At 39.7% G+C, this 16,150-nt stretch overlaps 1 protein-coding gene across 1 annotated transcript; it reads left to right on the top strand.

Moving 5' to 3' along the window:
* Positions 1 to 8,148: 8,148 nt before the first annotated feature.
* On the top strand, positions 8,149 to 13,587 carry LOC130076507 (deleted in malignant brain tumors 1 protein-like). The gene is made up of 13 exons (XM_056241603.1): positions 8,149 to 8,292; positions 8,812 to 9,002; positions 9,116 to 9,256; positions 9,804 to 9,942; positions 10,088 to 10,280; positions 10,356 to 10,497; positions 11,332 to 11,475; positions 11,767 to 11,822; positions 11,925 to 12,106; positions 12,197 to 12,597; positions 12,815 to 12,911; positions 13,011 to 13,200; positions 13,289 to 13,587. Exons 1-13 carry the CDS (start codon positions 8,173 to 8,175, stop codon positions 13,429 to 13,431), a joined length of 2,139 nt encoding a protein of 712 aa, XP_056097578.1. The 5' UTR covers positions 8,149 to 8,172; the 3' UTR covers positions 13,432 to 13,587.
* Positions 13,588 to 16,150: the final 2,563 nt, after the last annotated feature.

The following is a 16,150-nucleotide window of genomic DNA, read 5'->3' as shown; positions in this document are numbered from 1 at the left end:
CGTGCATGTGAAGACTGCGTGAGCCACGAGATATACACTGTAACCGCGCCACCGATCGCAGCGGCAAATTACGCCCCTGTGAATATGCCACATTGATAGGTCACAGCCTACCCATGACAAGACTTCACCGCACGTTACTGGATATAAATGTCTCATTCTAAGGTAATAAAAACATTACGGTTTGTTAATTAAGTTTTTTATACACCACTGAACACATAGTTATGGATGTCATATTGCATTTCTGTTAATGGATACTCATTTTTACACATTGCACCTTTAAGCTGAATTATGACACTATTTTGTTCTAGATCTAAAGAGATTTAATTTGTTTTTGGCGTAGTATTGTACACCATTTGTTGAATTTTCTGACCATGAGAATTGCATTAATTGTATTTTATTTCACCTATGAGCACATAACGATCTTTTGATATTTCAGAGGAAAAAACTCATTTTATTTAAAATAATCATTTTTGTTTTTTCAGTCTATCATATAATTGTTGTGTATGGTCTATGAAAAAAAATGTTGGTTGAGTATTAAAAATTATTTTTAATTAAATCATATGTTCAAATGCTCAAACTTTGTTTTTTTGTTTTTGTTTTTTAAGCTTTGTTCAATTTATATTGTTAATCTTTTGACTCAACAATACAAATGGATAAAGTATAATTTTAACTTTTAAAAAACTTTGTTAATAGAACTATATTATCTTTTGTTAATAGGACAAAACATAATTCTTATCTTTTATAGCCTACTATTTGATTATATATATACACTCACCTAAAGGATTATTAGGAACACCATACTAATACTGTGTTTGACCCCCTTTCGCCTTCAGAACTGCCTTAATTCTACGTGGCATTGATTCAACAAGGTGCTGAAAGCATTCTTTAGAAATGTTGGCCCATATTGATCGGATAGCATCTTGCAGTTGATGGAGATTTGTGGGATGCACATCCAGGGCACGAAGCTCCCGTTCCACCACATCCCAAAGATGCTCTGTTGGGTTGAGATCTGGTGACTGTGGGGGCCATTTTAGAACAGTGAACTCATTGTCATGTTCAAGAAACCAATTTTAAATGATTCGAGCTTTGTGACATGGTGCATTATCCTGCTGGAAGTAGCCATCAGAGGATGGGTACATGGTGGCCATAAAGGGATGGACATGGTCAGAAACAATGGTCAGGTAGGCCGTGGCATTTAAACGATGCCCAATTGGCACTAAGGGGCCTAAAGTGTGCCAAGAAAACATCCCCCACACCATTACACCACCACCACCAGCCTGCACAGTGGTAACAAGGCATGATGGATCCATGTTCTCATTCTGTTTACGCCACATTCTGACTCTACCATCTGAATGTCTCAACAGAAATCGAGACTCATCAGACCAGGCAAAATTTTTCCAGTTTTCAACTGTCCAATTTTGGTGAGCTCTTGCAAATTGTAGCCTCTTTTTACTATTTGTAGTGGAGATGAGTGGTACCCGGTGGGGTCTTCTGCTGTTGTAGCCCATCCGCCTCAAGGTTGTGCGTGTTGTGGCTTCACAATTTTTTTGCTGCATACCTCGGTTGTAACGAGTGGTTATTTCAGTCAAAGTTGCTCTTCTATCAGCTTGAATCAGTCGGCCCATTCTCCTCTGACCTCTAGCATCAACAAGGCATTTTCGCCCACAGGACTGCCGCATACTGGATGTTTTTCCCTTTTCACACCATTCTTTGTAAACCCTAGAAATTGTTGTGCGTGAAAATCCCAGTAACTGAGCAGATTGTGAAATACTCAGACCGGCCCGTCTGGCACCAACAACCATGCCACGCTCAAAATTGCTTAAATCACCTTTCTTTCCCATTCTGACATTCAGTTTGGAGTTCAGGAGATTGTCTTGACCAGGACCACACCCCTAAATGCATTGAAGCAACTGCCATGTGATTGGTTGATTAGATAATTGCATTAATGAGAAATTGAACAGGTGTTCCTAATAATCCTTTAGGTGAGTGTATATATATATTCAATTAAATAGTTTAAAAAAGTCTTTATAATAATGTTGTTTTAAACTTTAAAACATTCCAAAAACACGGAAGTAGCGCAATGCCTTCCCGCGCCCACTTCCGGCATCAGACGGTTAGGCTGGCGCTGTCGTCCTCACACCGCTATGACGTATGGTTCTGCGGTTCTGCAGTTAGACCTATCTCGATTGACCTGACTGCCACGAAGCCAGTCCCCACCCTTTTGCCCACCGTCAAACTTCTTCCTGCTCTGCCGGTCCCACCCGGTTCCATCCACAGCCCTATACCTTCCTTTTCCTCTGGTCCCATCCAGCATGGATGCTTCCCTGGTTCAATCCTGTTACCTCATCCTTTCTCCTCCACCCGCCCCAGCTACAGCTCAGCCTTCCGACCCTCCAGCTTCGCCCTGGTCCTTCATTCCTCAAGCTCCACCATTGTCTCCAGTTCCTCTGGCTCTGCCTCAGGCTTCTGATCCACCGGCTCTCCACCAAGCTCCACCATGATCTCCATCCCTCTGGCCTTGCCATGGTTATATACTCTGCAGGGTTCACCGTGGTCTCATCCTTCGCCGGCTCCCTCAGAAGTTCCTCTGGCTCAGTTGTGGTCTTTTACTCAACTGTGGTCATCCCCTCCACCAGCTCCTCCATGGTAGTCTACTGTTTCTTTAAAGCCCCCCAACATTGGATTTGTTTTTCTTGACAGTACCAGGTTTTTTTTTTTTTTTGCCCTTGTCTGTATTTTTAAGTATTTTGTTTGGGTTATTAAAGTACAGGTTTCCTCTTAGATCCTCACCTTATCTTTCCTTCCTGGGAAACCAGCCATGACAGCTAGACTGGAAACTGCATTTACATTACATGAACATTCACACGTCTTTAAGGGTGACAGAATTATCCCTTGTCTATTTTTATTTTATATTAATTTATTTTATTTTAATAAATTTGTTCCCCTGCTTGCTAATTACAAACATGACAGCCAGTGTTTAACTTCCATAGTCATGAATGGAGCCTTCAGGATTTCTTGACATGCAGCCTGTCTTCGGAACCATTCACAAAAGAAGGCAAACATGTTTTGCTGTGATGTTCCCAAAATTGAGAGTAATAGTCTCACAAAAGTATTCTAACATCATCATTACATTTCCCAAACCCCTGTGAAAGACCTGGCAAACCCAAGGTGATATTATATGAGTAATCAAGCTAAACATCTGTGATGACAGAGGAGCAAAAATTATCTCTTATCCATGCCAAGTTTTCAAAATACACTGAACAAAATTATAAACACAACACTTTTGTTTTTGCCCCCATTTTTCATAAGCTGAACTCAAAGATCTAAGACGAAAACCAGTCAGTATCTGATGTTTACCACCATTTGCCTCACGCAAGGCAACATATCTCAGTTGATCAGGTTGTTGATTATGGAATGGAATGTTGGTCCACTACTCTTCAATGGCTGTGCGAAGGTGCTGGATATTGGCAGGAACTGGAACACGCTGTCTTATACGCCGATCCAGAGCATCCCAAACATGCTCAATGGGTGACATGTCTGGTGAGTATGCTGTCCATGCAAGAACTGAGATGTTTTCAGCTTCCAGGAATTGTTTACAGATCCTTGCAACATGGGGCCGTGCGTTATCATGCTGCAACATGAGCATGAGGTGATGGTCGTGGATGAATGGCACAACAATGGGCCTCAGGATCTCGTCACGGTATCTCTGTGCATTCAAAATGCCATCAATAAAATGCACCTGTGTTCGTTGTCCATAACATACACCTGTCCATACCATAACCCCACCACCACCATGGGACACGAGATCCACAACGTTGACATCAGCAAACCGCTCACCCACACGACGCCATACACGCTGTCAACCGGGATTCATCCATGAAGAGAACACCTCTCCGAAGTGCCAGACGCCATCAAATGTGAGCATTTGCCCACTCAAGTCGGTTACGACGACGAACTGCAGTCAGGTCGAGACCCCGATGAGGACGACGAGCATGCAGATGAGCTTCCCTGAGACGGTTTCTGACAGTTTGTACAGAAATTCTTTGGTTAAGAAATTCAGGATCTTGGCAAACCGATTGTTGCAGCATCTGTCCGGGTGGGTGGTCTCAGACGATCTTGGAGGTGAAGATGCTGGATGTGGAGGTCCTGGGCTGGTGTGGTTACACGTGGTCTGAGGTTGTGGGGCCAGTTGGATGTACTGCCAAATTCTCTGAAACGCCTTTGGAGACGGCTTATGGTAGAGAAATGAACATTCAATTCACGGGCAACAGCTCTGGTGGACATTCCTGCAGTCAGCATGCCAATTGCACGCTCCCTGAAAACTGGCGACATCTGTGGCATTGTGCTGTGTGATAAAACTGCACATTTTAGAGTGGCCTTTTGTTGTGGCCAGCCTAAGGCACACCTGTGCAATAATCATGCTGTCTAATCAGCATCTTGATATGCCACACCTGTGAGGTGGATGGATTATCTCGGCAAAGGAGAAGTGCTCACTAACACAGATTCAGTCAGATTTGTGAACAATATTTGAGAGAAATAGGCCTTTTGTGTAAATAGAAAAAGTCTTAGATCTTTGAGTTCAGCTCATTAAAAATGGGGGCAAAAACTAAAGTGTTGCGGTTATAATTTTGTTCAGTGTGCAACTCTTCCACAGGGTCTTCACTAGATTAAATACTTCATTTGATGCTATAATATAAACCTAAACACTGTTGTGGCGAGCAGGACGAGGCCGAGGGCCGTGAGAGAGCGGCGCGAGGCCGGTGGCGTGATTGCTGATGAGCGACACCAGTGAGACGCACCGGTCTCGTATCTCTCACGGAGGAGCGGAGGCATAAAGGAGGAGCGACGACAGTGGAGATTGAGAGAGGAACAGGCCTGATTTTATGTTCTGTGTTGTTTCTGTTTTGTGTAGCCAGCAGTCGTCCGCGAGGGGCTGCTGGCTTATACTTTCATTTTTGTATTTGTTTATTTATTTATTTATTTATCAAAATTGTTGAACGTTCTCCGGTTCCCGTCCCCTTCTTCCCATAACATTTGAACCTTGTTACAACTGTGTTCCAAAGTATTATGCTAGTGACATCAGGAAGATTTTAGTACAATAAAAATTCAGATTTTAGTTTTTCGAAGAAAGAGTTTGTTTGCCTTATCTCTTGTGACATCAATCACAGACAGGTTTGTTAAGTAGTTTGCCAGGTCTTCTTAGGAAAATGACAAACCTACTTAAAGGCACACTGTGGAACTTTTCAACCTTTATAATATATTACCAAAACCCATTGAGATGGTACATCGACTTACAATAGGTTGAATGACACGTCTGCCGAAGCCTGAAGGTGTCTGTATCGCTTTTACTAGCACTATGTAACTTCGGGTTTCGGGTAGGAACCCGAGCACAAAAAGAACTACAAAATTCGACCGCTTTACGGTATACGTCACTTCCCCCACCACCCCAACTTCCTCAAATTCTAACGTGAGAGCTCAACTCGCGTTTGATTGCCGACGTCTGTATGTTGTCGTCATGACTGAATCAACAGCTACTCGGAAGAAAGCAAAAATTTTGTCAGAGGAGACCAAAAAAAGAAAAAGGGGGAGTTTAAAATAAACATCGGCATAAAAGTGTATATATAATGTAATATTTACTGCGAATTCGTGTAACAAAACTGATATAAGTCACAACATACTGCCGTATACAAAGGTAAATGTTTTTTTTTTCCTTTCAGCTCATATATGTTTGTATTTGTGTAAAAGGAAAAACAAACTGAAGACTACAAATAACGGAAATATGTAGTGAGTTATATCAGTTTTGTTACACGATTTCCCGAGTACTCGATTTCATCTCCAACCCATTGCAAAGAGATCCTGAAGACGTTAATTGTTTGCTTCAGGTGTGTTTGATTAGGGTTGGAGATGAACTGTGCAGGACAGACGATCGGCAGGAGCAGGATTGGGCAACCCTTGTCAAAGCGACTTACCTGATCAGACATTGTTTTCTGCGTATGCTACTTTTATTCAATTTGTGTTCTTTATAGGATTTATATTATTAATCTTATATTTATATTATTATTTTGGTCAGTAGTGAATCGATTAACTTTCTCCAACATACAAATCAAATGCCGTCTGCACACACATTAAGACACGGGAGGCTGACCGGTTGACTGTTTGTTGACTTTTGCGACAATGCTGCGGCGCTTGTGGCCTCTAGGGGCACTAGACGTGAAAATTACAGGTCGAGCGCACCCTAGTGGCCAAAAATTCCACAGTGTGCCTTTAAAGGTTGTTCCACATTATTAAAAAATTCATAATTTTCATGAAATATGGGGAGGAAGAAAGATCTGTCTGAAAATGAAAAGCATGAAATGCTCCAATGTCTTGCAAAAGGCATGAAACCAACTAATATTTTTTTAAAAACTGAATAGAGATTGTTGAACTGAGTTATTAAGAGCACATAAGAACCCGGTCAGATAAAGGCTTATTAAGGAAAGTTTCTATCCAACAAATTAATTGTATTAAAAGGGCAGCTTTAAAAAATAAAAAATAAATAATTTAAAACAAGCCACTGTTGAGCAGCAAACAGGTATTTGAAGCTGCTGGTGTCTCTGGAGTCTTGGGAAACTCTACATGCGGGCTGGCAGTTGTGCGTAAAGTTGCATTTTTCAGCCACTCCTAACCAAAGCTCACAAAGAGAAACATTTACAGTAGGTGTAGAAATACATGAAGACTCATTTTTAAATAGTTTTATTCACTGACGAATGCTGTACTTCAACAGATGGTCTAGATGGGTGGATTTCTGGATGGTTGGTGGATGGCCACCCCGTTTCAACAAGACCTTGACGTCAGCTAGGAGCTGATGGGTGAAGATTTGGGCTGGAATATTGGGAAGTGAGATGGAAGGTCCCTTTAGGGTCTCTGAGGGTGTCATGACTTCTGCAAGACATGTGGAGCTCATAACTGACCACTTTATGCTATGGTATAAAACTAAGGATTGAGCCTTCTGAAATAAAAGGATTTTCATGCAGGACAACGTACTATCCCATGCTGTAAAAAACATCACAGCAATAAAACTGTTTGAAAATGTATTTCTACACCCACTGCAAACGTTTCTTTTTGTGAGCTTTGGTTAGGAGTGGCTGAAATGCATCTTTACACACAACTGCCAGCCTGTATGGAGAGATGCTTGAGACTCCAGAGACACCAGCAGCTTCAAATACCTGTTTGCTGCTCAACGGTGGCTTTTTTTATATATATACAATTAATTTGTTGGACAGAAATTTCCCCTAAAAAGCCTTTATCTGACTGGATAAAGTCAGACAGTTGACAGGTCAACAATCTCTATTAAGTTTTTGCAAAAATGTATTTGTTTTTATTTCTTTTGTAAGATGTGGCACCATTCCATCCTTTTTATTTTCAGAAAGATCTTTCTTCCTCCACACATTGCATAAAAACTGTCACTTGTTTAATAATGTGGAACAACCTCTTTAAACAGGTTTTTACCTTTACCTTAGAAGACATGGTTAACTAGTTAACAAACCTATCTGTGATTGATACCAATTATCTAAAATCTGTCACTTGCATAATAATTTGCAACACATTGTAAATATTTTTAAATATAAATATTTATAATTTTAGGATTGAAAGAGAAAAAGAAAACATATGTTCCCTCACTTAGTGTCATGACAACTAAAGATTTAACAACATAATTCATGAGTGCATAAAACATGATTTATATACTTTTGATTACCAGATAAGTTTACATATTGTGGCATCTTTTACTTAATTCTGATTGCATCTGAGGAGAGCATTTAAACATTAAAATGCTTTTATTCGCTGTAGCAGGGCTATTACTGGTAACTTTCTTTTTTTTTGTTGATTGAAAAAAAAACTGAAATTAAATAAAATACAAATATTAAAGGACAAACTTGGAGCACTAAGTGGAAGTAAATAAAAACGAAAATAAAAATGAATGAAACTATAAAAGATCTCCAAATCGCAAACCTCTTGATCAGTTGTATAGAAATGCAATGGAGCTACAAAACAATTGCATGCCAATCATTCTTTAGGGAGGAGTAGAATTGAGGTATAGGTTTTCTTTCCTTTACTGGAAAACGTTTTTGGATGACTTCCTCCATCAGGTCCTTTATAAGGGCAGCGCAGTGATCGGCAAGGATCATCATCATCATGAGTGTCTCCTCTCTGCTCTCAGCTCTGCTGATGCTGGCATCCACAGCCACTGCCTCTCACTTCTACGGAGGCTCAATGACCTTCAGCTCAAGAAACAATCCTGATGGATCCTATGAGGTGAGACCTTTATTCACAACCGCAAACAGGTGTTTTTCCAATTAGGTGGACTTTTATGTGCCAGGGGATTTTTGTATTTTTCCATTTAAAAAAAAAATATATATATATATATATATATATAACTGTCACAAAAATATCACAAGTTCAAATTCTTTCATAATAATAATAATTTTTGTATAGATTTTATTATTTTATCACTGTCCTAGACTTCAAATCTTAAAATATGAAAAGCATTACCATTAAAATAATAATACATTTTATGATAACTTTATATTATGGTCGGTTTGTAAAATATCACATAATATTTTAATTGTGTGCCATTTAAAATCAGGCTGTAATTTTGTCCAATTAAGCTAGACTTGTGAAATATTATATGTATTTAGGATACATAAGTTAGTAGTTATGAAATTAGTCTACGCAAGACAAGGTAATCTGCCATTTTATTGTAAAATGTTTATTATAATTTTATTCTAGAAAAATGAAGGATGTTGAGGAGTTATTAAAAATGTATTCTTTCAGGTGGACATCCGCTTCAAGGAGGCCTTTCATGGCTGTGATCCATATGATTACTGGAGTTGCAGGTCTGGAAACTGTGGCAGTACAAGTTATGTGAGTGGTCGTGTAGACAGCAGCTCCAATGGTGGCAGCTGGTGTCAGACTGAGGGAGTCATGAAGAGAACCGTCCCAAACAACAGCCCGTTTCAGCTGCAGTAAGCACTTATGCAGAGGAATAAGACTAATCTGACACACCATTATCTAATAGAGCTGAGGGTAGTATAAAACGAATTCATTGCTAATGAAATGTCTATGCTTGTGTCAACAGCCAAAGTAGTTGCTGCTGGGTCTACAACACAGTCTCATATTCTGGAAACTGGCAACTTCTAACACAAATTGACCTTGGAGTGAGATCTGACACCTCTCAGCCCAACAGATCTCCAGTCGCCACCACACTTCCCATTGTCAGGTAAAATCAGTTTGTCTTCATCAAAAGAGTTTTCCGTCTGCAAGCCTTTTAATGCCCAATGCAGTACTACTGAAACTTCTCATTTTCAGTCTTCTTCTTGAGGAAATGTACAACCTTCATTCAGGCTTTTTTTTTTTATTTATAAAAATCATTTAAAGCTTAGCTGTGCTATTGATTTTAGTATTTTAGCTTTTAGGAATCATTAAAAAAATCTGATCTGAAAAGATCTCTCTCTGGCCTACACTATAAGAATGTTCGTGTTAAAAATCTAACCAACATATCACAATTATGTCATTGTAATGTATGTTTTTATTTGTATATTTCGTATAATTTTATTTTATTGTTCGATTTTATGATTTACCCTATCCTTTTTTATTATGATCCAGTAAAAGTCACCTTAGGAACAGTTGTTGGTAATTGCAAACACGTTTTAGAAAAGTGTTAGTGTAAATGTGTCTTCAGTGTCCAAGTACTTCTTGAAGCCTGTGTACTAAATGACAAAAATGTCAAACTCATTTCAAGATGACTGTTTTTGGATTGTTTCTAGAGTCCCTCAGAACTGCCAGAGGAACTACAATCTGTTGTCCTGCGATCCAGATCATGATCAGGTCAGGTGTAGATATGGAGTTTTGTCTGGAAATGAGTGTGGAATGTGCAACCAACCTACCGGATTCACTCTGAACCAGGTGAGAATATCTAATAATGTACAATCATGTATGTTGATCATTATACAAAAGTAAGAAGTGTTTTCGTTCATTCTTCCACATGTTTTCGGCTGACTTGGTTGCTACTGAATGCATCATTCACTGTTCATATCTTTCTTCTTCCCAGAACACATGTACTCTGTCATATGGCAACTCTTCAGGACTTGGTGTTTATGCATTTGAGTTGGTGATGGAAGACTATCCCACCCAGAACATCACTCTAAGCTACACTGCCATGGCCGCAGCGGTCAGAAGCCCGTTTGTCAATGGATACTCCAATCCACCACTGAGCAAAATACCTCTCCAGTTCGCTTTAGAAGGTACCGTTCAGTGCTGAAACCAGGCTTTTAATTGTGATGCTCTGCCACAACCTTCATGTTATGTTTTGTGTTTAGTGGAGGCTCCGGCACCATCTTGCACTGAGGGTGAATATCTACCTCGGTTCATCCACCCAACACCTCATCACGGAGAACACCTACAGGCTCGTGTCAATCAAGAGCTAGAGATCAGAGTAAAAGCTACGGCAACCTACTCAAGGTATGAAGGAAACGATAATATAAAGCTCTCAAGTACAGAAGAATAAAATAATGCATATTTTGTTACCCTTTGGAGCTTGGAAGGGTTCAGTTTGAGCAGATGTTTTATACCATTATCACTGTCCTCATCAGAGCTCATTTCCCAGTACATTCAGCATCTGGCTCATATTTCCGATCTCAAACATATTGTCAAAACTGTCTTTTTCAACATCTTTAAAATCAATATTTTGATCGCTGACCGCTTCTTCACCAGATCCACCATTAAGTGACAGTGACACTAATATTTGATTGTGTTCAGTAAATTGCAGTAAATTGCTGAGCCATTTTAAGTTTTGCTAATGATACATCCTATTCTTTTGTTTTCTGCCTCCGGTAACTATGAGTGAAATGTTACCTCATTATTGTGTATCAGACATTGCTACCTTGTGGAATAAAGGTGAATTGCACTTGTTCAGTCATCAAAGATTACATTATTGTTGTGCAGAAAAAATATACTTACACTGTTACACACCTTAATTAATGGGAAAACTACCATTCTTTATAATTAATAAGGAGAAGGGTAGTGAATGACGTCCCGTTTCACTAAAGACCTGAGGTATGCATTTAAGTGTTAAGCTCAAACAGCAACAAAAAAAAAAAACAACCATAATAGGACCCCTTAAATCTATGGACACTACTACTTTCTTTAAATAACTTTCTGTGAATATTGTTGTAGAGAGTAAAGGGCCATGGAGTCAAAAAGAACCACTGTAACTTCCAAAACAATTTTTAGTTCAATTTTTAAACTGATACATGTGCATCTAATTGGATTCTCTTTTCTTCCCTGATTGTCCAGCATCACTGATGTGGTCTTTAGTGGACCTCTGAACAGCACAAAGGAGACCACCACCACGGGAGAGTATGTGATCAACTGGACACCAACATCAGATAATTTTGGCCAGCACTTTCCAATTTGCTTCATTGCTGAGGGCCAAGATGGGTATGATTACACATTTAGATTACTTAAATCAAAATGTGCGATTACACTTTATTTTAAGGTGTCCGTGTTACAGTGTAATTATGCAATTAAGTACTGTGTAAAAATAATTAAGAACATGTACTTACTATATGGTTAGGGTTGGGGTTGGGTTTAGGGTTAGTTGCATGTAATTATTCATAATATAGTTATTACTACTGTAACTACATGTAACATGTGTAACAAGGACACAGGAAAGTAAAGTGTTACCAAATGTGCCATATGAAATTAAGCTAATTAATCGTAAAATTTTAGGTCTAGGAACTATCAGTCTGAGATGAGGTGTGTTATTGTCGTGGTCGAGGCTGAAGGTATTTACAGCCTTTATTGAAATTATTCTTGACATTTGATTGTCTCCTTGAAGCAAAAGGAAGTTTATCTACATTCTCACGATTTTTCTTTATTTGTTCAAGGTCCAAGAGCACAAGTGACTTGCTCTAGAGACACAATGTCGGTGTCAATAGAAAGAGCCACTATTTCAGGGATCCATGGAGATCACTTGCGGCTGAACTACAATGCTTCGTGTTTAGTTTCTTCCAATAGCACGCATGTGTTTACAACTTTCTCTCTTACCGGATGCGGTACTCAAATCGAAGTAAGGAGTTCAATGAGTTTCTATAGATATAAATAATAATAATAAGTTTTACACTGCATCTAAACTACTTTTAAACTTGTTTCTTTGAAGGAGACTGAGGAACATCTCCTCTTCAAGAACACAATTGTTACTTTCGATGATCCAAACCATATCATAACCAGGAAAAATGAGATTGGAATTGAAGTCATGTGCAAGTACCAAAAAAAGAGCAGCATCACCACGATGTTTGATGCTCACAGGCAAGCTGTCAACTTCACCGAGAGAGGCTTCGGCTCATTCAGCTATCAGTTTGAGTTTTATCAGACTAGCAGTTTCAGAAACATGAGAATGCCCAACACCTACCCACTGGAGTACAACGTGGGACAGGCGATCTACATGGAGATCGAACCTGTCAATTTAGTGCAAAACACTGAGGTCTTCCTTGAGTCCTGTGTAGCTACACCCTATGATAATCCCAATTACCCCATCTCTTATCCCATCATCACAAATGGGTAAGAAACTAAAAACACTCCAATAGTGTTATTTTAGTAATAGACTCCGAGGTTGAATGACAAAATAACCTTATCAAATTAATATACTACAAAATGGCACAAAAAAAAGACCATTATTTTTAAGAATGTAATGTAAATAAGTGTGCAAAATAAATGCTTTGACAGCAGTGCCATTCTCCAACAAATTAATCAAATCCAATTTGTCAATGTATTTAAGATGCGGGGTTGATGAAACCGTTAACATCTACACAAGTCACGAGCCCAATGTCAAGTTCAGTATGGAGGCCTTCAAGTTTATTGGACAACATGACCAGGTAAGGATGGACAAAAAATAAAAATAAAAACACTGAAGACCGAAATACATGCTCTATTGTACTGTAATAATGAATGTGTTTTTTGAATTTCCTCTCTAGGTGTTCATCAGCTGCTCCATTATCATATGTCAAGCCAACAATCCCTACACGCGCTGTGCTCAGGGCTGCACCAACGGCACGGCCATTGCACCATCCTCGCACGTTCACAAAAGAGAAGCTGCCATCCAGACCGGAAGTCACTTCATCTCCCAGGGACCCCTGCGGCTGAAGAGGAGCGCATCACTCACTGGTACGTCTTAACCTTACCATGGTATATTATGCAGATTGTGCAAAAGGTAAGGCATTTTAAATGCTAATGTCCCTTTGTTTGTTTCCAGAGGCCATCAGTCCAAGCTTGAACCTGAACCTTGTTTTGGTCGCTGGATGTGTCGTAGCAGTAGTTGCCATGGTGTGTGGAATGATGCTCTACAAATCTAGGGGATCAAAGATCAACTACCAACTTTTGAAAACTGATATTTGATTGGATCAGTTCGATCTACGATCAAGTGCTGGCAACTAGTTAATCAACATATTTTGGAGAAGTGTATTTCTGTGGTTTCAGCAAAAGATTTTTTTGTTTGTTTTGGTAATATTATAACAAAAGCATCTGTTTTGTCTGCATGACTGTAACTTCAAGTCACGTGTGTGTTCTGAAGAAGAATACGGAAACCTAGCATAAGCTTTCTGTAACTGTTAAGATATAAGTTATGGATGAGGGATGGGTTTTATACTTTAATACTTCACTGTATAATAAGTTTCTCCAAGTTTGTTAAAATGTTTCATGTCACCTACTGCTTGTCGTTTACATGTATTCTACTTTTCACAATTAAATCTCCATATCAATTACACAGCCTAAGTATTATGACTTAAAACATAAGTTCTCCAGTCTCTTAAAAGTGTTGCATACAATTAAACTACATGACTAATAAGTGTTTATATGGCAAAAGGTTTTTACATGTTGGAAAGCTTTGGTCTAAACATTTTCTGAATATTTGAAATTAGCACTATGTCACACAACTGCTCAGACGGACTCTGGATTGCTCGATTGCTCTTGTCTGCCTCGCTGCCTGCTGTGAGTTTGTTTGCGTCGTGGCTGTCTAAGCCTCGTATTAGCTTCGTATTTCCTTCTGTTTTTCCGTATTTCTTTCTTTTATTCTATTCTGAACCATCATTTAACTCATAATTACAACTCGAACTGTTGGCCAGACGCGCCTCAAGCCATTATACGGCTGGAACCGCAAATACGGTTGGAACATTTGGTTGTTGGTTGTAGAGCGAGACACTGCTTCACTGCTGCTCTGCCCTACGATCGATTGCCAGATGCGTTCTTTACACTCATTTACAAACGAACATTTTCCCATCTATTGTGCCTCTACATTACACCCGTACCACTAAAAAGACGGATTATACCCAAGACTTGAGTCATAAATTAGTATAAATATTAATAGCATCACTGGTTGCATCATTGCTAACTTACTGTCCATCTGTTAAAATGGTGAATATATCAGATGTATGTTATCTACCTCTTGGTGCAGATGAGAACAAATCTGATTTGCTCGCGGTGCAGTCTGAATTAGAGGCTGTAGAAAAACAGATTCGTGACCTTCTAGAGAGACGAGCTGAGCTGAGAGACCGGCGTTTAGCTCTTGAAACATCACGCGCTGATGCACACGGATCAGTGATTAACGTTAGTAACCCGCTGACGCGGACCACGTCTACTCCGTGCGTTTCTCAGCATTGGTCCCGAGCGTCCAGGTCACGATCAGCAATGGTTTCATTCACCCCGGCTCCAACACACCACTACGAAGCCTGGGTGGTTCCGCGGAAGCCGCGTGCCAGGACAAGAATCTTTTCGCCCCTCCCGGTTTTCGAGATCTCCACCCAGAACCGCTTCTCCACTCTTCGTGAAACGGAACGCGATGCTGTGATCATCGGCGATTCCACGGTCCGACACGTCCACGCTACGTTAGGTAAAAGTAAGGTGCACAGTCATTGCTTTCCTAGTGCTCGTGTTCTCAATATCACTGCGCGGGTAACTGAGATCTTGAACAGTGACGAGCGCGTCGGAGCTGTTGTGCTGCACGCGGGAGCTAACGACATTAGGCTGCGACAGACGGAGGTTCTGAAGAAAGACTTCAGGAGCCTTATCGATACGGTACGCAGAACCTGATACATCGATTATTGTGTCTGGACCGCTTCCTACGTACCGACAAGGGCATGAAAAGTTCAGTAGATTATTCGCGCTAAATGAATGGTTATTCCGCGCTGATGGCTTACACCCAAGTAGAATCGGGGCAGATCTTCTGTCGCATAACATCTCCAAGATGTTAAATACCGTTTGACTAGTAACCAAAAATCCAAATCACAGTCTCTACTGCACCAATTTAATTGATATTAATACTAGTGTAGAACATTGCATAGAAACTGTGTCTATTCCTCGTTTACTGAGATCAAATAATAAATCTACCGTGGGATCAAGAAAAAATCTAATTGTTATTAAAACAAAAAATCTCGCTATTAGTGAACAAAAACTATTTCTAAAGCTAGGTCTTCTAAACCTTAGATCGCTCACACCTAAGGCGGTTATTGTAAATGAAATGGTCACAGATAATAATTTCGATGTTCTGTGCCTTACTGAAACCTGGCTTAAACCAAATGATTATTTCGGTCTAAATGAGTCTACTCCGCCAGGATACTGTTATAAGCATGAGCCCCGTCTGATCGGTCGTGGCGGCGGTGTTGCAACAATCTACAGAGATATCCTTAATGTTACTCAGAAAACTTGTCATAGGTTTAATTCGTTTGAAGTACTTGTGCTAAATGTTACGCTCTTAGATCTAAGAAAAAAATCCCTATTATCTCTAGCATTGGCTACCGTATATAGACCTCCAGGGCCTTACACCGATTTCCTAAAAGAGTTTGCAGACTTTCTATCAGATCTATTGGTCAACGTCGATAAAGCATTAATTGTTGGAGATTTTAACATACACGTAGATAATTCAAATGATGCGTTAGGGGCTGCGTTCACAGATTTATTAAACTCTTTCGGGGTCAAGCAAAACGTCACCAGACCAACTCATCGTCTTAATCATACACTCGATTTAATTATATGATATGGAACCGATCCAACCGATATAGATATCATTCCACAAAGTGATGATGTCACGGACCATTACATGGTAACTTGCATATTACGTACT

Source organism: Rhinichthys klamathensis, unplaced genomic scaffold (genome assembly GCF_029890125.1).
Source record: "Rhinichthys klamathensis goyatoka isolate OS25496 unplaced genomic scaffold, OSU_Roscu_1.1 h1tg000656l_1, whole genome shotgun sequence".
Lineage (NCBI taxonomy): Eukaryota > Metazoa > Chordata > Actinopteri > Cypriniformes > Leuciscidae > Rhinichthys > Rhinichthys klamathensis.
Note: the sequence above shows the minus strand (reverse complement) of the source record. Positions and strands in the feature narration are given on the sequence as shown.

Excerpts from the sequence above, each read along its gene's own strand:
- LOC130076507 (XM_056241603.1), top strand. The coding sequence starts at position 8,173 with ATGAGTGTCTCCTCTCTGCTCTCAGCTCTGCTGATGCTGGCATCCACA. Across the intron at positions 9,257-9,803 it reads ACCACACTTCCCATTGTCAG|AGTCCCTCAGAACTGCCAGA; the intron begins GTAAAATCAGTT and ends GATTGTTTCTAG. Across the intron at positions 11,476-11,766 it reads ATTGCTGAGGGCCAAGATGG|GTCTAGGAACTATCAGTCTG; the intron begins GTATGATTACAC and ends GTAAAATTTTAG.